Here is a 22,283-nt window from a genome sequence, read left to right on the forward strand (position 1 = left end):
CACTTAATTTTTTCAGTTTTGTTATCAGTTGTTATAGCAGTTGTAGTAATAGTGTGCCAAAAGAATGAGCTGCTTAGTGTTAATTAATGTGTTCTAAATCAAAATCAAAATTATATTCTTTTACTAATCGCTACAAAAATACACTTAATTTTTTCAGTTTTGTTTCATGTGAGTGCCAAACGAATAAGTTGCTTATTGTTAATGTAAATCTAAGCCTTATTTAACACTGCATAAACCTATGTACAATTTTGTTCCTAGGTGTTAGAGTAGTAATAATCTATTTTGCACAAAGTTTATGAATTAAAACCAAATGAATGATGAACCCACCACCTCAGTTTCTAAAGGTTGTTTCGTTATTAAAGCGAAAAAATCTCCAGAAATATTGAAACCTGAGAATTTCTTGTCGCTTGAGGGCGATAGATCTAAACTGCGATGGGAGATTGGGCAAAAAGTTTGGGAGGAGATCGAAAACCGTGTGAATGAGGTTCATCGGGAACTGAAAGAAGGTTTATTTAACGGGTTGCTTTCATTTGTGGAGAACGCCCACTCTGTAAATCATGGCAACCGGATCCAGATTCCCACGGCTGCGTTGGTGACCGGGGTAAACATTCCTGATCACTCAGAGTTGTTTAGCTTGTTGAAAAGTAAAGTTACAACGAATGTTTCGCCCCATGTTGTCCTGCTGCATTCTAAGCAATGCCTAACAATGAAATCAATGATGAAAGTTGTCAGTAGGCAGTTGATTGCTAAAGTAGATGACACAGAGACCCAAAGTGAGGGTGAAAATGAAGATGACGCAGATTTAGAATACATGAAGAAAAAGTTCTCCGCAGTTACCATGACAATGGTTCGAAAATGGTACGAAAAACAACTTAAACCGACCCAGTCTTCACCAAGTAAGAAGAAACAGCCAAAACTTAGCGTTATTACCCGAAAACCAATTGTAATAATATTCCAAGACCTTGAAATGTTCAATCCCAACATTTTGATCGACTTTATATTAATGTGTAGTTTTCACTCCCCATTTTTACCGTTTGTATTAATACTCGGTATCGCCACCTCATGGCTCGACGTCTCACAACGGCTCCTCCCACATTCTGCATCCATTCACCTCGCTGTGAGGAAGTTCCTCGCTCCTACCTCTTCCTCCCATCTCGCTCTCATTATGGACCGTATGCTCCTCAACTCGGATCTTCCGTTCAAGCTCAGCGGAAGATCATTACAGCTCCTACTGGATGTTTTTCTCTGCAACGATTTCTCGATCTTAAACTTCCTTCACAGTTTAAGGTTCTGTGTTTCAAAACATTTCCAAAACCAACCCGCGAGTATTTTATGTTCGTTGTCGCCAGACAAGCTCGCATCAACTGTCGCAAAACTTACGAAAAGTGAACTAAACTCTCTACGAAACGTAGCCTCAGTGAAACAGTTTTTATCAAATGAATCGAACTCGAGCCTCAGCAAAGACTCAAACTTTAGGAAAGAAGTTCTTCAATGGATAAAAGGTTTACGAATATATTTTGAAGTTTATTTTCCTGTATTGCGTTCCCTCCATGCGTTAACAATGGTATTCACACACCACCCAATGGGGAAACAACTACGAGAAGTTTTCTGTCTTTGCTATAAATCTGGCGTGGAAAATAACGATGGTTTTAAACAGACATTACTACTGTTAAAAGTGACATCAAAGGACCAATTAATGGAGGTTCTTCAAAGCTGTATTAATGCTCTTGTTGGGGGAAAATATTCAGATAACGTAGACACACAATTTCATTCGTTAACTGCTGTTGAAAAGTTCCGAAATTTCATTTTAGAGTTGGAAAATTTGGATGATACTGCCGCAGAAGAAGAAGGGACAGAAGAGATTGAAAACGAGCCTTTAGAAACCGTTAAATATGCTTACCAACTACAGGAAAGAATAAGGAATAGATCCAAGCAGAAAAAAAGGAACAAAATGACAAAATTTGAAAAACTGCAAGAAGCAATTATAAATTATCTCAAAGGTTTTTTTGAGTTTAATCTCAGACCAGTGGTGGCTTTGCCTTTGCATGAAGCATTTTACTTTGACGATACAATGACAATCAAACAACATAAAATGGCTGCTCCGAGGTTCGCCATACAGAAAGCACTATCAGATCCCGGGCATTACCTCAACTTACAATCTATAAGTGAAGACATAGCTACACCAGAGATGCCGGATATATGTATAGCTTATAAACTGCACACTGAGTCAGCTAGCATTATAAACCTATACGACTGGATGACGGCCTTTCACACAATTGTGCATTCTAGTGAAGAAACTTGTTCAGAAATCGACGAAATTACGCAAGCCCGATTTATAAGAGCTGTGTCTGAACTTCAATTACTAGGTTTTATTAAACCAACGAAGCGTAAAACTGATCACGTGCAGAGGTTAACCTGGTGCCATGGCTGAGTCTGTGATGTCATAATGAACTAATATAGGTCACAGTTTGTATTTTTACAAGAAAAATGTATATTTGGAGCAAAATGTATGTAGTGCATTTGTTTTGTAGATTGTAGTTCTGAGTAAAACATGACCTCATAAAGGTCATTGTTGATATATTTGGAATTTCTAAGTAAAATGAATATTTTAAAATTATTTCAAAAATTTAGCCATAAAGTGTTTTTTTTGGAATATAAGGTTTAAAAATTGTGTTTAAAATTGTACAGTTGTCATAATCTCTTTTTATCCATTACTGTTAGTCTGATATCTGAAGTTAAACATAGAATAATTGTTACCCCAGGGATGGCATTCTCCGCTACTAACTAAAGTTAGTCGGTCGCGGTTACTACTGGTTACTGCGTTTTTTTAATCGACCGATTAACTTTCTTTGCATTACTTATTGTAGAAGATAGACAATCGATTCTGGCAACTTTTTTTAGTCGGTCGATTTAAGCGGCGACTGGTTTAGTTGGTTGCTGAGAATGCCATCCAAGGCTCCAGCTGATTATTTACCTAAAAGTTTGTTAATATTTCTTTATATTTTCCAAACTTTTTCCTCACATTGCTTCCACCAACTGCTGCCATTTATTTAAAGTTCATTTTATAAAAAACCTCCAAGGTCTTTTGGTTAAGTTGGGTAAAATGAGGCAATAATCTATTTTTAGCCACTACTGTGTCAGAAAGTAAAACATTGAATAAATGTTGTTCTGTGCGCATAGCTACGACTGCCATTTATTTAAAGTTCATTTTATAAAAAACCTCCAAGGTCTTTTAGTTAAGTTGGGTTAAAACAAGACTAAATTTAAATGGAGTAATACACAATGTACTCTTCGGGGCTTCCCCTTACCCCATCCAAGCCCCGACCACCTTCTCGAGGAACCCCAACAAGAGGGACTCCCCCCCACGAACCCCGTCAAACCAATCGGCCCCAAAAGTTGCCCCCAATAAGAAAGAAATCTTCAGGGGTAAGTTGGGACATTGTATAGCGTGATCAAATTGTTTGTAGACTGGTTCTTATAGAACAGAATCTTGGGAAAGTTGGTACACTCTCTACATTGTATAGGACTTTAGGGTGATCTAATTGTTTGTGAATAAAATGTCCCCTTTTATACAGTTAAACCCCCTGTTTATGCAGTTAAACCAAAATAAAACATATTTTATACAGTTAAACCAGGTGGTGTAGGCGACACAAGTCGCAATGATTTACAAATATCACTTGCTAAAGTTGCTATGACTTCTTTATTGCTAAAGTAACTTTGTAAACTGATAACTTTGCTCAATATGTCCTTGATGTATTATACCATTACTCAGCAGAAATCCCAAGTTGACCATAGAGATAATAAACATAATGAGTCGTCAAAATCAGGCAACGCAAATCCAGAAGGTGAAAAATGAAATATATTGTTTAAACTTGGGTTGTAGTTTTATTATTAATTACTATTTCTATTTGTTGTTTTGATATCAACAATTAAACTGTCCCCTTAATGAAATGTTGCTTTCCTATTTATATGAAGTTAAAATTATTATAAATACAATCGCCTTTACAATTTTTGTTGAATTATAAAAAATGCCAGAAAATCTCTTTCAGAATTAAGGTGGCTGTACACAGTATCCGGAATTCGTCCGTTTTGTCCAGATTTCGCTGCCGCATGCGGAACTCGGTAATGGGTTTGCATACGACTTCGCATGCGAATTCATTGCATGTCGGATACTGTGTACAGCCACCTTAAGGCTTCAAAATGTTGATTCTTAAAACAATAAACTGCCAGAAGAGCTATTAGGCTTTAACATGTCTGGCAACAACAGCAAAGCTTTATGTTAAATGACTTGTAATAAATTCCGCGAATCTGACCCTGATCTGATGTACATGTAGTTGAACAATTCTAGTATAGTGAAATGCAGTAAGGATCCGGTGCTACGAAAACGTAACCAACAAAAATCAAGTCCAACCACTAGTAGTAATTGAGAAATATATTTCGCCTAAATGGCATCGTCAGTCTCTTATTCAAATAGAAACAATTCTTATATAGTGGGGTGGGGGAAGATGGGACACCTTTTCATTCTATTTTCTCGTCCCATTTGGTAGTAAACAAAGAACATTTAAAGAATTATAAAACCGTATTACCAGGACTCCTATAGGCCGTTGTAAAATGTTTAAAACCTGTTCAGGACATTTGGATATCACGTGTTAAAGGTGTCCTATCTTCCCCCATCCTACTACATGTTAAAGTATTTATTTCATTATATCTTCTTCAAGGAGCTGTTCCCACCATTGAAACGACCGATGACGAAACTTCTTCTTCTAAACTAGGGGAAGATCTGTTTTTAAGTGAAGACCCACCCAGACCGAGGTATTGAATGTATTAGTGGGGAGAAGACACGACACCTTTAACACATAATGTCTAAATATTCTGATCGTGTTTTAAACAAATAACAACAGTCTATGGAAGTCATGAGGATACGGTTTTATAATTCTTTGAATGTTCTTTGTTTACTACCAAATGAGACCTACATCTGAAGTCTCAGGCATTCACAAACCTTCTCCACTTTCTAATGTAAACTATTATCATTGAAATCTTATATATTCCATAGAAATCCATTCAACGATTTGGTCCACCCCATCACCCCCCCTTCCATGTGTGGGGACGCATCACTGGGTGGCGCTGAAGGGCTAAAACGACCTCGAATAAACCCCAATAATTTACATGGAATACAGGTGATGTTTTTATATCAGTATATCATTATTTAGTCCAAGTTTCAAAATAGAAGTTTCATTTATATATGGACCTGTTTGTTCCCCAATAATTTACATGAAGTACAGGTCATAGTAACTTTTGAACTCTATTGTATATTAATAGGAATTTTTTACGCTTTATATTGATATATTATTATTTATCCCAAATTTCAAAACAGAAGTATAGTAGGGTGGGGGAAGATGGGACACCTGTTCATTCTATTTTCTCTTCCAATTTGGTAGTAAGCAAAAAACATTCAAAGAATTAGAAAACCGTATGTTTACAACTCCCATAGATCGTTGTTAATTTTTTAAAACAAGATTAGGATATTTGGATACTATATGTGCTAAAGGTGTCCCATCTTCCCCCACCGTACTATATCATGTATATGTGTACCTGTTTTGCTGTTTGTTCCCCAATAATTTACACGGAATACAAGTAACGAATGTTCTACATTATATTATATATTACTGTTTATTCCAACCACAAGTTTCATGTATTTATATAATAGGATATATATATATATACTTTTTTCTCGTTGTTTCTTTTATTATTTAAAAAAATCTTTCCACTAATTGTTAAACATAAGTTTATGTATAATATGTTTTCCTTGTTTGTCTTTAATAATTTAAAAAATAATGCTGTCTCCACGGCAAAGTATCTGGTTTAATCTGCAACGTTCCTGCTACAATCTCAATCTTCTGTTTGTGGGTTTTTCAAAATTTAAACCTTCTGTTTGTGGGGTCTTTCCAGGCATCGAAATCGCAGGAATTCACCCCCCAGGACCCCTCGTCACCAAGCACTCGTATAACATGTAGAAGCGCTGGGGATATGAGGAAAACATTGAGGGAAAGTGAAGACAGAAAACCCTTTGTTGTGTTCGGGATCAAACAATTCAGGTAAAGGTTGCTCGTATTTTCGTTTAATGTTTAACAATTAAGACAGCTGTGTTATGTATATATGAGGTCAAACAAATCAAGGAATGGTAACTTGTATTTTCTTTTACTTTTAAAAGTTGAAGGCAATGATGTCATATATACATTGTGTCATTATTGTTATTTGTAATATATATTTGTAGTCAAACAGTTCAGTTATTTTTGTTTCGATTATTAGAAAGAATAAATGAATGTAACTTGCTTTATTCTTGCTGGAAAACAACAGTCGTTATAACTCGGGTAAAGTAATTTGAAACAGGAATGACAGATTTAGAACACCTGTTTTAAGTCTAAAATGGCTGTCACTATAGATTTTGCTTCCATCTTTTTTGTTTAGTTTTTTTTATTTTTTTTTATTCTTAGTAAGACAATTGTGTCATAAATGGGCTCTAATGTTGTATTGAATCTGACCAAAAAATTTCTGTTTCTTTCTTAGACATGAATTGGACAAATGGAAGAAAACAAAGAAAGTTTACAAACTACAAGAATTCTATCGAGCTGTATTTGATTCGTTTGAATCCATCAATGAAACATTCAAGAAAAACAGGTGATGGTTCGCCAATGTTTTGTGCGCCTTTCTTTTTTTACGAAATGCGTTAAATTTATTTTTGTTCTAGCATGTAATAAAGACTAGGTGAGGGTTTGTGGGGCCAATGTTTTATGGGTAACGTTTTCTTTTAGTTTTGCTTCTTAGGTTTAACAGCCGCCGATTTTTTAGAAATGCGTTTTAATTTAGTTTTTATCGTGTTATAATGGCAAAATGAAATATAGACTGTTATCTTCCTGTTAATTGGCTTGGGAACCAGGCACAACTTATGCAAGATATATTTAAATATAGTATATATAGACCTTTTGGTTCTTCTGATAGAGTTAAACCTTAATGAAGTCTTGCCAAATGGCAACCAAAATATTGGAATTAAATTAACATTTTTTACCATAGAAACCAAAAACCTTACATTATGCCTGGTAGCAACAGAAGTAACAGAATATTAAAATATGATTTCAATCTTTCAATGTAAAAGTCCCACTTAATCCTCACTGTTGTAGCTACTCAAACACTTAATGCTTCCCCCTGTAAGTGGTGGTTATACTTAAGTGTTTATTGCCCCATTATCTCAACATTTTGAAACTTAAAAAGGGGAATTCTGTTTGAAGTCTGCTGTTACGTGCTCTGCTTGCTTATTCTGAGTTATATAATGTTATCAAAGTTACAATCATGTGTATTGATTAGCATTATAGTAATGCGGGGTAATATGGGACAATACTTATAGTGGCGTGGGGTAATACAGGATTATTATTATAGTAATGTGGGGTGATATGTGACATATTTAGCACCTAATATCCAAATATCCTGATCGTGTTTTAAACAATTATTTCGATCTATGGGAGTCGTGAAGATGCTGTTTTACAATTCTTTGAATGTTCTTTGTTTACTACCAAATAGGACGAGAAAAAAAATGAAAAGGTGTCCCTTTTTCCCTACCCTACTATTTAGAAAAAAAAAAAGCCGTTAAAATAACATACAAACTTCCATAAAACAGCGTTCCAAGCTGCAGGTCACGCAATGGGCGAAGTTCGAGGTGGGTGAAGCGTGACCGGATACCGGACCCGTGTTTGCAACACAAGTTTGTGGGGTTGGTGTATGAGGTGCTGACGCTAATGGTAAGTTTGTGGGGGGCATGTATGAGGTGCTAACGTTAATAGTAAGTTTGTGGGGGTGTGTAAACGGTTTGTATTGTATATGGGTGAGGCCCTATAATGAGGCACGCCATGGGACCTGGAATTTAGGCCAGAGTTGAATCATTACCCCAACATTGTATATGCACATTCTATTTTATGTTGGTGAGGTATATCCCAGCAAACGGTGTGGTACAAGTTAAATGTGCCAAAGGGTACGCAGGGTTGTATAAAGACACTGTGTGTGTGAAGTGATCTATTCTGAACAAGTTAAGTCCTGGTCAAACTATGTTTGAATTTATTTACACATTTAGTAATGAATACGTTGTGTTTATGTGAATGAAATGAATGTTTCTGTTTATGATGTCATAATCATGTACAATCAAGGTGTAAACAATGGGATTTATTCAAAATAAACACTATTGTTCCAAACAATTAATATCATTCAATCCATTGTTAACTTTATAATGGCCATTATTACAGTTGTCTTACCCATTGTTATTCTTATAATGGGTATTATAACAACACAAATTTCATTGTTAATAGTACTTAAGTTGGGCAGGATTAGGAATAAATGAGAATTGCCACTTTATGTAACTTGAGTCTATTGTATTGCTGGCTCTTGGGAGGTTTCTTTGTTTAGTAAGTTTTACAATGAAAACATATTGTGACCTTTTGTTATTAAGGGCCACGGTACCGCGCCACGGTCTTTGGTACCATGCTATAATACATTGTGTTATTTATGTTTTATTTGATGAATTGTACATTGAAAACATATTGTGGCCTTTGTTATGAGGACCATGGTATCATGCCATGGCATTACGGTACCATGCTCTACAGTATGTTACTGATAAAAATTGCGTAAGGTTAAACACATATAAACTTTAACACAACTATAGTAATATGTCAGTAATGCCGGAATAGTTATTTTAAAAACACATTAATTTTTTGTTAAGTTAAATTCAATATACTTAAACTGTGGAAACAGATTATAAGCAACTCGTCTATGATGAATAAGCCATTATATTAAAAGCCCAGCCTACTAAATATTATAAATAATATATGTTCAAAAGCACACAGTCAAATCGGCAAGCCTGTTTTAATATCTTTATATTATCTACATTATAAGCATTGACATTGGTTCTGTTATAGTTATTATATTATTATTGGCGCCAAACTCCTATAAACACAGGGGAGGCAGGGATAGTTAGACACACAATCCTGTGAAACAAATCCAACTTATTGGTTGGACTTATTGGATGTTTCCTGATTAATGCAGTATAGAAATTTTTCGAGTTGTCCTGCCCACCCTGCCACCCCAGGTTTGGCGCCTATGAAAACATTGATATGTTTATTTAATGTTATATTTATGTTAAGTTAATATTTTTCCAGCCACGCGAAGTACAGAAATTGGTCTTGAAAGGAATTGTCAATTGTCTTCTCAATGAATGGAAAAGGTGATTATGACGTCATAAGGGCTATTATTATCAAATACATTATTCATGCTTTGGCTGGAGTACAATGAATATTTGAACTCAATTCTTTGAATACCATATTATAAACACCAACCTAGTTGTATTGTTGTAATAGACGATTAATTTTGTGAATTTATTACAAATTCTTCTGTCGACAATAAATAACTCAATTGGTAAAAAAGGTTAATTTCATTATACCAACGTTTTGTCTGCTATACAAATTATTAATGCAAAAGGACGTAAAATGAAAAATTAATAGGGTCACCAATAGTTCATAGGGTCACCAGTAGTTCATAGGGTCACCAATAGTTCATAGGGTCACCAGTAGTTCATTTATTAAAACAAATATGTTTCTCTACCTTTCATGGTTTGTGGCTCTTTCAGAGACACTTAACCCTGTGGCCCCCTGCCCTTTAACATATTTATATAAATTTAGTTGTAAGCGGTACGAGGTGTATGAAACAAAACACCTGTGTTATAACAACTGATGTTGCCCCGCCATGCGAGGATAAATAAGTTACATTCATTCATACATTTATTCAAAGTTTAGATTGTATTTTTTATTAGTAATTTAGTTTTAATGCCTACTTTTACCAACACCAAAATAACCTTATCATTCCCACACAAAAACGTGTTATAGCAATTGTTGTTGCCCCACCCCTCCAGAATGATTAATGAATTATTAATACATTCATTTTCAATAACCTTTAACCCCCTTATAACTAGTAAGCGGACACCAGGTGTATGAAACAGAACAACCGTGTTATAACGACTGTCGTTGCCCCGCCATGCAAGAATAAATAAGTTACACACGTGGTAACTTGTAAGCAGGCACGAGGTGTATGAAACAGAACATCCGTGTTATAACAACTGTCTTTGTCCCACCAAGTGAGGATAAATAAGTTACATTCTTTCATCTTTAACCCCCTTACAGCGCAAAGCAAGAAAGTGACCTTCGTGCTTACTTTATTTTGCTGCAAAACCCCTTGTTTACCCAAACCAACACGTATGGTGTGTTTGCTCATCTATTGAGACAAGTGGCTACATTCAATGAACATGACCAAACCCTGGTCACTCATTGGTTAAGAAGGTAAGCTGTTCTGGTTGGTTGTTTTACTCCCTAAGTTTTTGTAGGATTGTGGAAATACCCTTTCAGTAAAAATGTCACCGTCGGATTTACATCTTCTACAACCCTGAGTTTTGTAGAACATGCTGGTTTATGAGTAGTTTTCTTTGTTTGTTCTTTTAGTTACATAAAACAGACAAATTTTAACTTCTCCCATCGCTAAACAATGGCTCCTAACTTTTGGTGAGCAACACTGGGTGTATTTCCTTTGTTTGTTCTTGGGCATCATTTACCCTACAGCAACTACATAGCTTGCCTAACAAACAAACAAGCAGACGAGTTTTAACTTGTAACATGGTTTAGTGCAGATGGTTTAGGTTTTTTAAGTAAAAGTTTGGGAATGAAATTTTTGTCATATATATATTTATATGTGTATGGGTTGTCATGTTTGTATTAAACCTGATGAGAAAATCCGTGTTTTTCGTTTTATGTAATATTCAAAACAATAAATATTTTAATTTTCAAAACTAATCTCCCTAAAACCACACCCCCTTTCAGATTGTCGACGCCCAGGTTTCGACCAATCATAGAGAGGATACATCAGTTCATACAACTCCGTTTATTTCCCGGCCAATCAGAATTACCTCCCATGTCTAACTGTGGTTGGTGGATTCCTTCTGCGGTCAAAGTGCTTTCAATGCTAAGTTAGTCGACTATACTGGTTATTGTAAATACTTTGGTTGGCCCCATTTCTCTATGTGAACTAATATGTATATTAATTTGTTAAATGCTGCTGGATTTCACTTGATAAAAAAAAAGGTTTTGGTATTTTTTGTTACATCTATAGACTTGGACGGGCACGAAGTGTATGAAACAGAACACCTGTGTTGCCCCGCCATGCATTGATAGATAATTTACATTCTTTCATAAACCCCATATTTCACAACCCCAATTAACCTGATAGTGTATCATAACTTATTCAAAGCATTCATACCCATGTTATATGCCCATGACCCCCATCTTCCCATGTTTAACCCCTCTACCCCACAGACAAAGCGAACGAGATGATAAAACCTCGCTTGGTTTCGTTCCGTGAGTTTTACAATCACAGCATCGACCACATTGATGTCACTGCAGAGTATCGACAGTGGGAAAACCCCGCCTCACATTCAGGGTTGGTTGTTTCCATGGGAGTTGTGGGCTAACTATATATATATTGAGTGTTGGGTTATAGACCACTTTGGCTTAAATACAAAAAAAAAACACTTCGGCTTTAATCTCTCTTCTAAAATAACAACAAAACTACAATAATAAAGTACGCAGCATAGGTGTTGGGGTAATGAGTCAACTCTGGCCTAAGTCTTATGTCCCCAAGCCTCGCTCTAGGTCCTCACTCATATGGAATAGAATGTTAAACATTATGTTTGATACAGCATTTACATTCACTATCATTGCATTCCAGATTCACATTCTGTCAGTTCCCCTTTATCCTTAGTTTACTGGCCAAGTTAAAGATCTTACGTCGCGACCAGGAACGTGAGATGATTCGAACAGCACGCGATGAACTTGTCGAGTTCGTTAGGAGGTGTGTGATGTCATTGGTTGTGATGTCATTGGTTGTGATGTCATCAGTTGTGATGTCATCAGTTTTGGTGTCATTGGTTGCGATGGCCTTGGTTGCGATGTCATCAGTTTTGATGTCATTGGTTGTGATGTCATCGGTTGTGATGTCATCAGTTTTTTTGTCATTGGTTGTGATGTCATCAGTTGTGATGTCATAGGTTGTGGTGTCATTGGTATTAATCATGCCATTACTTTGTACCAAATTATTAAATATTAAATTAATAAATTCTGTCTATTTATATATTTACCAACTCAATTAAACACATTACTTCATATGTTGCCAATTTTTATTACCGGCCACATTTTATATGATATTCATGTTTAGACGACCAACACGAGTCCCCTGTGTGAGCCAACTCTACTTAAACATATCGGTTAGGCGTCAAAACCTTCTGCAGGATTCGCTCGACCAAATATATGGGTAAGGGTCATGTATTATGTTTGTAATAATGTGGGTGAGGTCTTCAGTGAGGCACACCTGAGACCTGGGATGTAGGTATATTACCCCAACACCCAGGGTGCTACCATCTAGACCCCACTGAGGCAGTTTATAGACACTTAATAATAGAGATTCTATTCTATAAGGGTGAGGTCTTCAGTGACGCACACCCGAGACCTGGGATGTAGGTCTATTACCCCAACACCCAGGGTGCTACCATCTAGACCCCACTGAGGCAGTTTATAGACACTTAATAATAGAGATTCTATTCTATAAGGGTGAGGTCTTCAGTGAGGCACACCCGAGACCTGGGATTATAGGGTGCTACCATTAAGACCCTGCTAATCAATTTATAAACACTTTTAGAAATCGCAAACAGTTGAAAAAGAAGTTACGAGTTTCCTTCATTGGCGAACCAGGATATGACATGGGAGGTTTAACTAAGGAGTGGTTTCTACTATTGTTGAGAAAGGTGAGCTACTTGGGTGGTATTTGAACCTAGGATCCCTGGTTCTCCAACCCTGACCTGGATTCGAACCTAGGATCCCTGGGGTATTTGAACCTAGGACCCCTGGTTCTCCAACCCTGGCCCGGATTCAAACCTAGGATCCCTGGTTCTCCAACCCTGACCTGGATTCCAATCCAGGAACCCTGCAACCCTGGCCTAGATTCGAACCCAGGATCCCTGGGTCTCTAACCCTGGCCTGGATTCGAACCCAGGATCCCTGGTTTTCCAACTCTGGCCTGGATTCAAATCCAGGATCCCTGGTTCTCCAACCCTGGCCTGGATTTGAACCCATAATCCCTGGTTCTCCAACCCTAGCCTGGATTCCAAGTCTATATAATATTAATTTAAACATCAACATTTTACACTCCAGTTAAAGACTGTACAATGTTACTGACAATTTTGCATAACATGTAGACAAGACACTAACATCTTACTAATACAAACTTCAGGTTCTAGCACCAGACTATAACACATTCGTATACAACAACAAATCTCATTGTTACTGGTTTGCGGACAATGGTTGTGAAAACTCGTCGGATTTGTTCCTCGTTGGCGTTGTATCCTTTATTATTATGAATATTTTAAATATTAGTTTGGATTTTTGGATATTTTTGTATTACCAGCATACATATTTATCCTCGCATGGTGGAAAACGACAGTCGTTATTACACAACTACAGCATGGGTGATTGTTTTTCTGTATGGCTGACAGTTCAGACAACCCATCAGTAACCACTGAGTTGGAGCAATTGCTGTTGAGTGTCTTGCCCGAGGGCAAACTTTTTATATGTTGTATGTCTGACAGCAATAGTTTTGTTTTATATTTTTTCTATGTAAATTCTTTTAAACATTTGCCTTAACTTACCTATAATAGCTCATGGGGTTAGCAGTTTATAACTGCATAACATTAGACATAAGGTTGCCGCTTGTGTGTTACAAAAAGTTGCTTTCATCTGTCCCTAAATCTGGTGTGCAACAACCTGACTCCATTTCTGGTCCCAATATTTCTGAAACTGGTTCACCTGTTTCTGGCCAAACTATTCAACAAACTGGTTCAGCTGTTTCTCAAACTGGTCAAACTATTTCCCAAACTGATTCAACTAGTCAACAATCTGGTCCAGCTAGTCAACAATCTGGTCCAAACAGTCAGCAATCTGGTCCAACTAGTCAACAAGCAGAGAATGAAAAAGAGACAATCAACCAGAATCTTTGTGGTGTGATTCCAGTAACACTTGAAGATTACAGAAGTATTGACCCTGTAAGTAATTATTGTTATAATTTAAGACAGGATTTGAACCCAGGATCCCTGGTTCTCCAACCCTGGCCTGGATTCGAACCCAGGATCCCTAGTTCTCCAACCCTGGCCTGGATTCGAACCCAGGATCCCTAGTTTTCCAAACCTGGCCTGGATTTGAACCCGGGATCCCTGGTTCTCCAACCCTGGCCTGGATTCGAACCCATGATCCCTAGTTCTCTAAATAACCCTACATTACCCCTAGGACATGGTGAGAGGATTAGAGGAATTGTTGAATTATGATGGGGATGTGGAAGATGACTTTGGACTGACTTTCCAGGTTTGTTACTTGTTTAGTCATTGCTAGTCTGATGTCATTGCTGTGTGGATTGACGCTTGCGTTGTAACTGAAAGATACTGGGTTCGAAGCTCGGTACTGTTACTTTGTGGGCCGTGTGTTTCCTTGGACAAGATGCCATTGACTTTCCCAAGTGGTCACTTATGTGTAGCACCCTGTGTGTTGGGGTAATGGGCCAACTCTGGTCTAAATCTCAGTTCCCATGGCGTGCCTCACTGTAGGACTTCACCCATATAGAATAGAATGTGCATATACAATGTTGGAGTAATGGGCTAACTCAGGCCTAAATCTCAGGTCCCATGACATTTTTTGCTACAGAACCTCACCTATATACAATATATTAACTATCCAGACCACCCGAAGTGAACTAGGCAACATACGGAGCATTCCATTGAAACGGGGTGGGGAAGAAATATCGGTCACTGAGTTTAATCGTGACGAATACGTGCAAGCCTACTTGGAGTATAAGATGAATAGATCAGTGTATAGGTGGGTTGTCTACCTTGGATGTGACTTACAAGCTACCACGTGTATACCTTGATGGTTTTTATATATGGCTGACAATTTGGACAACCCATATTGAAGCAATTATGGTTAAGTGTCTTGCCCAAGGACATATGTGTCCAAAATAGTAGCAGTGCCCAGCCTTGTACTCTGTGCCCCAGTGCTAAATTAGTACTTTTTTTTATAACAAACTTCCAGACAATTCCTTGCATTCCACCCACAAGTTGGTATGTGTTTAACTTTGAGTGTCATTTTTTTCCTGTGTAATGACAATTTAGACAACCTATATTAACAAACTCTGTAGTTAAATACATTATATTAAACCTAACACCCCTTCTAGGCAATTCCTTGCATTCTACCACGGTTTCTACACCGTTTGTTCATCTAATGCATTAACTTTCCTTTGCCCTGAGGAACTTGAAGTGTTAATATGCGGGAATGCTGTGTTTGATTTGAAAGATCTGAAGAAACATACAGCTTACCAGGTTGGTGATTGTTTATGAAAATAACACTGTGGCACTGAGGTTAGGCGTTTGAATTATAACCGAAGGATACCGGGTTCAATGCTCGACACTGGTAGCTATATGTGTCCTTGGGCAAGACTAGTAGTGACTTTTCATTTTAACTTACACAATGTACAACTAAACCTGCTTGATACTGATACCAATACTGACAGACATACGTAGCCTTATGCAAGAGACAGTTAATGTCGTCCAGGTTTTATAAAGTTGAGATATATAAGAATCAGTTTAAACTTTAGTTTCAACAATGTAAAAAACATTTCCTTTTCAAATTATTTTTTCTTAACAAGTTATTTGTATCACAGGGTTACCGTAGCAATGACCCAACCATAATTTACTTCTGGGAAGTTTTACTATCGTTGCCACGGGAACTACAGAAAAAGTTTCTCCACTTCTGCACGGGGAGTGACCGGGTACCAGTAGGTGGCATGCAAGAGCTCAACTTTAAAATTGTTCGGACACCAACTGCACAAAATATGTGAGTTTATAATATTTATGGTTTTTTCACTTGTATGCTTATATATATATTTATATATGCTTTGGTGCAATTTTCCTCAACTACTTTTTGCACATTTTATGTTAAATTATGTATAGTAGGGTGGGGGGGGGGGAGATTGGACACCTTTACATTCTATTTTACCCTACAATATATGCTTATTTTTTAACTTTAACAGGCTCCCAATGGCACACACATGTTTCAATCAACTACTTCTCCCACCTTACGGCAACAAACAACATTTAGAAGGAAAATTAATCATAGCTGTGAGTAATGCAGAGGGGTTTGGCCTTGAATGAGTGGTGTGATGTCATAGGAGGAACCTATGATGTCACAGGGGGCAGCTATGATGTCATAAGGGGCAGCTGTGATGTCACAGGGGAGTGTTTAGTTGCCTTGTATGTGTTTATCTTGCATGTGTAGTTTGTAAATTCCACCCCATGTTTCACACATTATGTGGTAAAGTACTAATTGTTAAATATGTTGTAATACTTCAGTATTGGTATCTGCTTAGACATCAGAACAACTAATTTACAATCCATATACTATACGCCTCAAAATTGTTGGTTTCAAACTTACGTAATTGCCTATTGTACAATTAATGTTAATTTCTGGTACTATACCTACAGTCGTACTCTGGTACTATTCATATCTTTGGTGCTTTACCTTTGAACTGTGATTATTTTTGCACCTTTTCTATCCTCGACGCGTTTCTCCCTGAAACTAAAGTGTCCGCACGCAGCACTGTATCAGTAATTAGACTGTGTTTGCTTTCAAACCAATTAAAACTCATATTTGTTAAACTGTGTTGTTGATATTCAAGTAAAAACTTAAAATTGTAACTTCATTGTCATTCCTAAACTGTACTATGATGTCATAATTTGAGATTATTACTAAACAAACAAAGTTACATTCTTTCGTTAAATATGTTTCAAAATTTACTGTTTTCATGCTCTTCGTAAATTTTGACGTAGTTTTTGTGATTTCAATAAAATGGTTACCTTGATTTAGATTGAGATTTTACTACAAATGATAGATTTATTATAAACAGTGTATTATAATAAGTCTGAAATGGATATTTTGACAACTTTTGTATAGGTTAGTTCTTTATAATTACAATTACAAAAATTGCTAAAATATCTCCAGACTTATATAATGTTTGTGGTTATATTTTCTTAGTAAATATATCAATATACACTGCTTTGTTTGTGCTGACTATAAATATCTGTGCCAATTGCCAGAGTAACATGCGTTTACAAAACACCCCCATTTAAAATCAGTGTTGCACAATACAAATACGAATTAAAATAAAACAAATTATTGCCGCTCTAAAAAAAGACAAAATACAAAATCTACATTATATTATTAATAAAAAACTTTAATCGAATGAAATAATTGAATAAAGATCTAAAATTTATTAAATTCAGCGTTTAAAATTGCAACTTTTGGGTTTTGGTAAAATTGCGTACACACTGTACACGATTTTTGCTTGAGCATATGTGTTGTTACAAAAACAGAATACTTACTCGAAAAATTCGTGATTTCATCAATTTAAGGCTAAAAACGAATTAAAGCAACTATGGATCAAGTAATGGCATGGGTTGAACCTGGGAAACAATTCGCAAAGGATTCTATTCGGCTTGTAAAGAGATGTACGAAGCCCGACAGAAAAGAGTTCCAAAAGATCGCGGTTGCTACCGCTATTGGATTCGCAATAATGGGATTTATCGGTTTCTTCGTCAAACTGATCCATATCCCCATAAACAACATTATCGTCGGTAGTTAAGGAGAATATGGGGATGAATTATGACTTTTGAAATGGATTATGTCTCATATGATGATCTTGTTGTGGTGGTGTGTTTATAATGTATTAGTTTTGTGTAGTAGTTGGTGTTTTTGTCATATTTGATTTGTTTCTAACTGCTTAAATTAAAATTGGTGTTTATCGCGATATAATTTTGTCATGTTTGTTACTTTAATGATCATTGCAACTTGTTCATCTTATTATATATTATATAATATAAATTTATCAGGGTTTAACGACAACACTGCAAATCAATTCGTTTGCGGATTTTCATCACCAAAATTGTGCAATTTTTGTTGGTTGCTAAAGTTTAATTTAAAATTTTCCAATGCATAAATACATATTCACAATTGCCCTAATTCTGTACAGAAATTTCAATATTTTGTTGTGTTAAAACTTGTTACTTCTTCATAAAACACTGGGAGACATTTGTAAAAATATGCAATTTAGATCAAAATTACATTACATTAAATTAGCCTAAAAAAAATTTTTAATGAGTAAATTTGATTAAAAAATTATGTGTTTCTTTACATGCAGCTGTAAAGTTAAGCTTACTTGGTCAATTATTGAATGAATATTAACCATGGGTAAGTTGGATGTGTCGATGTTGAGGTATTTGTCCCCTGAAGACATGAGAGTGTTAACTGCTGTTGAAATGGGAATGAAAAATCATGAGATAGTTCCCGTGTCTCTCATTGCTTCAATAGCCAACCTCAAACACGGTGGAACTCATAAAGTAGTGAGGGAGTTATCAAAACATCGGTTGCTGGCGTTCGAAAAATCGAAAATGAATGCAGGGTATCGCCTTACCAATAAAGGGTAGGTGGGATCTGAATTATCAGTTTGTTTTTATCATGTTTAAGTATAATGTTACTTCTTGTTCTATTCTACTTGGGTGAGGTCTTATAGCGAGGCATGCTATCGGAACAGTGATTTAGACCAGAGTTGGCTCATTACCCCAACATTGTATATGCACACTCTATTCTATATGCGTGAGGTCCTACAGTGAGGCATGCCACAGTTCTTGAGATTTGAGCTTGGGGAGTGTTACCCCAACACCCAGGGTGCTACAACCCATTAGTGACCACTGGGTTAAATTAAAATATTGCTTAGGAAAACAAACATCTATCAGTATCGAGAATTGAACTCGGTATCCTTCGGTTAGGATGTGTAAGCGCCTAACCACTCAGTCATGGAACCGGATAACACCAACTGCACCCATAACTTAAACCCAATATACCCCAGATATTATAAAGGTGCCCATCCCTAACCCTACAGTACTATATTCTATACAGCCGTATTTATGCAAGGTGTTAAATTGTGATAAACTAGAGACAGGATCACATTTAAGCCTATATGTAAATGTTCACACCCATAACTTGACCCCATACACCCAGGTACGACTACCTTGCATTGAAGGTTCTCTCACATCGAGACGTCCTTCATTCTGTCGGCAACCAGATCGGGGTGGGCAAGGAATCTGACATTTATATTGTAGCTGGTGAAGGGGGAGAACAACTTGCATTGAAGATACACAGGTTGTTTGGTAGTATTTGCGTATTCAGTGGACTTGGGTTTCTAAACTTCTTGGTTATTGAGAAAACGTTGGTAGAAAGTATGTTTAGTCATTTGGTGTCTTTTGTGCCCCTCCTTTTACATACATTATAAAACTTCTGATCTTCTATACAAAATCTCTCTTTTAAGAGAGCATTTTAGTGTTGGGGTAATAGAGCTACATGTCTTTATGAAATAATAGCATATTTGTAGTTGGTGTCACTGCTTTACATAACCTACACACCCATTTCAATAATTTCATCCCGAACAGACTTGGTCGAACATCGTTTCGACAGTTAAAGAACAAGCGCGATCTCCACTTGAAAAGAAACACAGTTTCGTGGATTTATCTATCGCGACTCGCTGCCACCAAAGAATATGCTTACATGAAGGCTTTGTATGAACGTGGGTTCCCGGTTCCAAAACCAATCGATAGCAATCGTCATTTAGTTGTGATGGAACTTCTGCAGGCTTACCCTCTTCAACAGGTATTGTGATGTCATAGATTGTGATAGATTATAGTCTGTGATGGTGGTGCAGACTTACATGAGAAGCTCACTCATAACTACGGGCACAAAACTTTCAAAAACACAACAGTTGCGTGCTTATTTCTATAAAACAGCTTAAACTTATTGGCTGTGAACCCGTAATGTTTACTCATCAAACATTGAAATTTCCTGAGATTTAGGACATGGATTGTACAATACCCTGACGCCCAAGTGCTACCACATCAACCGCTATATATGTTTAAGGGCTGCCACTTCCCTAAAACCACACACTTAAACAAAACATCTTATCCACAGATCCACGAACTGAGCGACCCAGCTGCCGTTTTCACTGAGTTAATGCACATGATACTAAAGCTTGCAAACCATGGTTTGATTCACGGTGATTTTAATGAGTTTAATCTCATGCTTGATGAAAACGATCACGTGACCATGATTGATTTCCCTCAGATGATGTCTACTTCTCACAAGAACGCAAAGTAAGTAATTTAGATGTAATTTCCGCGCAAGCATAGGTGCCAAACTTTATCCAGTAAACATATATATGTGTGAAGTCCTACAGCGGTGACTTATTTGGACATACAGACTGTTCTGTAGTTTAGACCCCTGTTATTTATTCCAGAGTTGGCCTATATCCCAAATAGTTGTCAACACTTTATTAGTTAGTAAATATTACATTAATTACAATTACAACCAATAAATTAGATCGGTTTCATAGAATTGTGTGTCTAACTATTTCTGCCACAGCCTACAGATGTTTTTATGAATAAGTTATGTTAGTTTAAAAGCACGGGTTCGTGACTTTTCTTGTGTTTAACTATTACCGCCTCCCCTATGTTTATGAAACCTCAATGTGATAAATAACATTCAATCAAAACCAACTAACTAAATATCCCAGGTTTTATTTCGACCGAGACGTGGCGTGCGTTCGTGACTTTTTCTTCCGGAGGTTCGGATTTGAATCCGAGGATCTTCCTCAGTTTGAACGGGATGTTCATAAGGAATGCTCCATGGATAAGTTAGTTGTTGTGCTGTTGGAATTATAGGGGTTGGGGTTGGAATTATGGGATTGGGGTTATGGGGGTTGGGGTTGGGATTATGGGGGTTGGGGTTGGAATTATAGGGGTTGGGGTTATGGGGGTTGGGGTTGGGATTATGGGGGTTGTTGTATTCAGGGGGATTAAGTGATTTCTTAGCTCCTCAATCTTTCATTTTAATGCTTCATGGATAAGTTAGTGGGAGTTATAGGAGTTGTTGTCTTCAGTGGATTCTCAGCCCCTTGATCACTATTTAATTTTTATGTTTGATGATAAGTGCGTGGGGGTGGAAGTAGTTTGGGGTAAGTGGGGTAACTTCAATTATTCATGCTCACTTCTTAACCCTGTAGTTGTACCTAACAAACTTTAGTCTAAAAGCTAAACAAAGTGTTATGTGTTATTTGTGGCCGTGTGGGTACTTAACCCTTGATTTATATCAGCATAATTTCTAGTTTAAAGGTGGATGCTTTAAATTCTACATGAAAATTGGTTGCCGTTTGTTCTGTGGGTGCTGTGACAAAAATACTGGGTAAATTTGTAAGGGGTGAGGGTCGTGGGAGGGTTATTAATAATTTTATTTTGTGGAGTTAAAATATTTTTGTTATTTAGGGAAATATCGGCGAGTGGGTTCACGAAAAAAGAAAATGAAGAGATGGAAGATTTGGAGAGAGAGTTTCGGAGGCAAGTGGAGGGAGAGGAAGAGAATGAAAGAGAAGAAGAAAATATTGAGAGTGGGGAGGAAGAGGATAATGAGAAGGAAGAGGAGAAGAGTGGGAGACACCTGGAGGAAGAGGAAAAAAGTGGGAAAGAGCTGGATAGTGGTCAAAAGTTTGCTATTGATGAAAAGATTGTTGAAAATGTTGACATTCATTCTGAAACGGTAAAAGAAGATGGAATTGTTACAAAAGAAGATTACATAAATACAGAAGTGTTAGAGGAACTAGAAGATTTATCAATCGCGAATTCTCAGTTTCGGCCGTTTAGGAATGAGGAAAGCGTAAAACTGCCAAGTCATGTTACGAAATATGCCCCATCAGCATCTATGTCGAGAACAAGCGTGTCTGAAGAACAAATTAAACTTAGAGTTAAAAAAAATATTTCTGTCCAGAAAAAAATGGCGCTTCACAGAAGATTAATGAAAGGAGAAGCCTCTATTGTGACCAAACAAAGAAGGGAATTACGTGCGGAAGTTAAATGCGGAATGTCTGACGACTTTTTTTAATTTTTGTGAATATAAGAGAAATAAAGAAATCATGAAATTGCAAAGTTTTTCCTGCAAAAAAGGGGGTTTATGCAATTTTTGTCTAAAAATTGATGCTTGTTATGCGTGGGTGTTTAGAAGTTATAAAAA

General features: G+C 36.8%; 4 protein-coding genes across 5 annotated transcripts; all 4 read left to right on the plus strand.

The window, feature by feature from the left end:
• The first annotated feature begins 228 nt into the window (after nt 1-228).
• On the plus strand, nt 229-2,593 carry LOC149734454 (origin recognition complex subunit 3-like). Its single transcript, XM_089881960.1, has one exon. The coding sequence runs from the start codon at nt 311-313 to the stop codon at nt 2,429-2,431; it is 2,121 nt and encodes a 706-aa protein (XP_089738086.1). The 5' UTR covers nt 229-310; the 3' UTR covers nt 2,432-2,593.
• Nucleotides 2,594-3,207: 614 nt separating this feature from the next.
• LOC149734455 (putative E3 ubiquitin-protein ligase HECTD2) lies at nt 3,208-17,037 on the plus strand. 2 transcript variants are annotated; one of them, XM_089881957.1, is made up of 21 exons: nt 3,208-3,426; nt 3,773-3,845; nt 4,719-4,812; nt 5,054-5,177; nt 5,950-6,095; nt 6,568-6,678; nt 7,673-7,793; nt 9,201-9,265; nt 10,218-10,373; nt 10,908-11,053; nt 11,400-11,523; nt 11,812-11,934; nt 12,298-12,393; nt 12,778-12,883; nt 13,369-13,476; nt 13,793-14,176; nt 14,418-14,492; nt 14,863-14,999; nt 15,355-15,499; nt 15,841-16,013; nt 16,210-17,037. In XM_089881957.1, the coding sequence occupies exons 1-21, from the start codon at nt 3,283-3,285 to the stop codon at nt 16,328-16,330; spliced, it is 2,772 nt and encodes a 923-aa protein (XP_089738083.1). In that variant the 5' UTR covers nt 3,208-3,282; the 3' UTR covers nt 16,331-17,037. The 2 variants fall into 2 exon arrangements, with proteins under 2 accessions (XP_089738083.1, XP_089738085.1); XM_089881959.1 differs by having other exon boundaries at nt 3,776-3,845.
• Nucleotides 17,038-17,480: 443 nt separating this feature from the next.
• Nucleotides 17,481-18,372, plus strand: LOC149734456 (protein transport protein Sec61 subunit gamma). The gene has a single exon (XM_089881967.1). It carries the CDS (start codon nt 17,611-17,613, stop codon nt 17,815-17,817), a length of 207 nt encoding a protein of 68 aa, XP_089738093.1. The 5' UTR covers nt 17,481-17,610; the 3' UTR covers nt 17,818-18,372.
• Nucleotides 18,349-22,198, plus strand: LOC149734457 (serine/threonine-protein kinase RIO2-like). Its single transcript, XM_089881961.1, has 6 exons — nt 18,349-18,654; nt 19,233-19,373; nt 19,661-19,877; nt 20,193-20,374; nt 20,794-20,913; nt 21,542-22,198. Exons 1-6 carry the CDS (start codon nt 18,419-18,421, stop codon nt 22,152-22,154), a joined length of 1,509 nt encoding a protein of 502 aa, XP_089738087.1. The 5' UTR covers nt 18,349-18,418; the 3' UTR covers nt 22,155-22,198.
• The last annotated feature ends 85 nt before the right edge of the window (nt 22,199-22,283 follow it).

This window comes from Ciona robusta, chromosome 7, assembly GCF_009617815.1.
Source record: "Ciona robusta chromosome 7, ASM961781v2".
NCBI classification, from domain to species: domain Eukaryota; kingdom Metazoa; phylum Chordata; class Ascidiacea; order Phlebobranchia; family Cionidae; genus Ciona; species Ciona robusta.

Bases quoted from the DNA above. Each gene is read 5' to 3' on its own strand.
- LOC149734456 (XM_089881967.1), top strand. From the start codon at position 17,611: ATGGATCAAGTAATGGCATGGGTTGAACCTGGGAAACAATTCGCAAAG.
- LOC149734454 (XM_089881960.1), top strand. From the start codon at position 311: ATGAATGATGAACCCACCACCTCAGTTTCTAAAGGTTGTTTCGTTATT.
- LOC149734455 (XM_089881957.1), top strand. From the start codon at position 3,283: ATGTACTCTTCGGGGCTTCCCCTTACCCCATCCAAGCCCCGACCACCT. The intron at 10,374-10,907 runs GTAAGCTGTTCT...ACCCCCTTTCAG, and splicing joins GTCACTCATTGGTTAAGAAG to ATTGTCGACGCCCAGGTTTC. The intron at 11,935-12,297 runs GTGTGTGATGTC...ATTCATGTTTAG, and splicing joins CTTGTCGAGTTCGTTAGGAG to ACGACCAACACGAGTCCCCT.
- LOC149734457 (XM_089881961.1), top strand. From the start codon at position 18,419: ATGGGTAAGTTGGATGTGTCGATGTTGAGGTATTTGTCCCCTGAAGAC. The intron at 18,655-19,232 runs GTAGGTGGGATC...CCATACACCCAG, and splicing joins TATCGCCTTACCAATAAAGG to GTACGACTACCTTGCATTGA. The intron at 19,878-20,192 runs GTATTGTGATGT...TCTTATCCACAG, and splicing joins AGGCTTACCCTCTTCAACAG to ATCCACGAACTGAGCGACCC.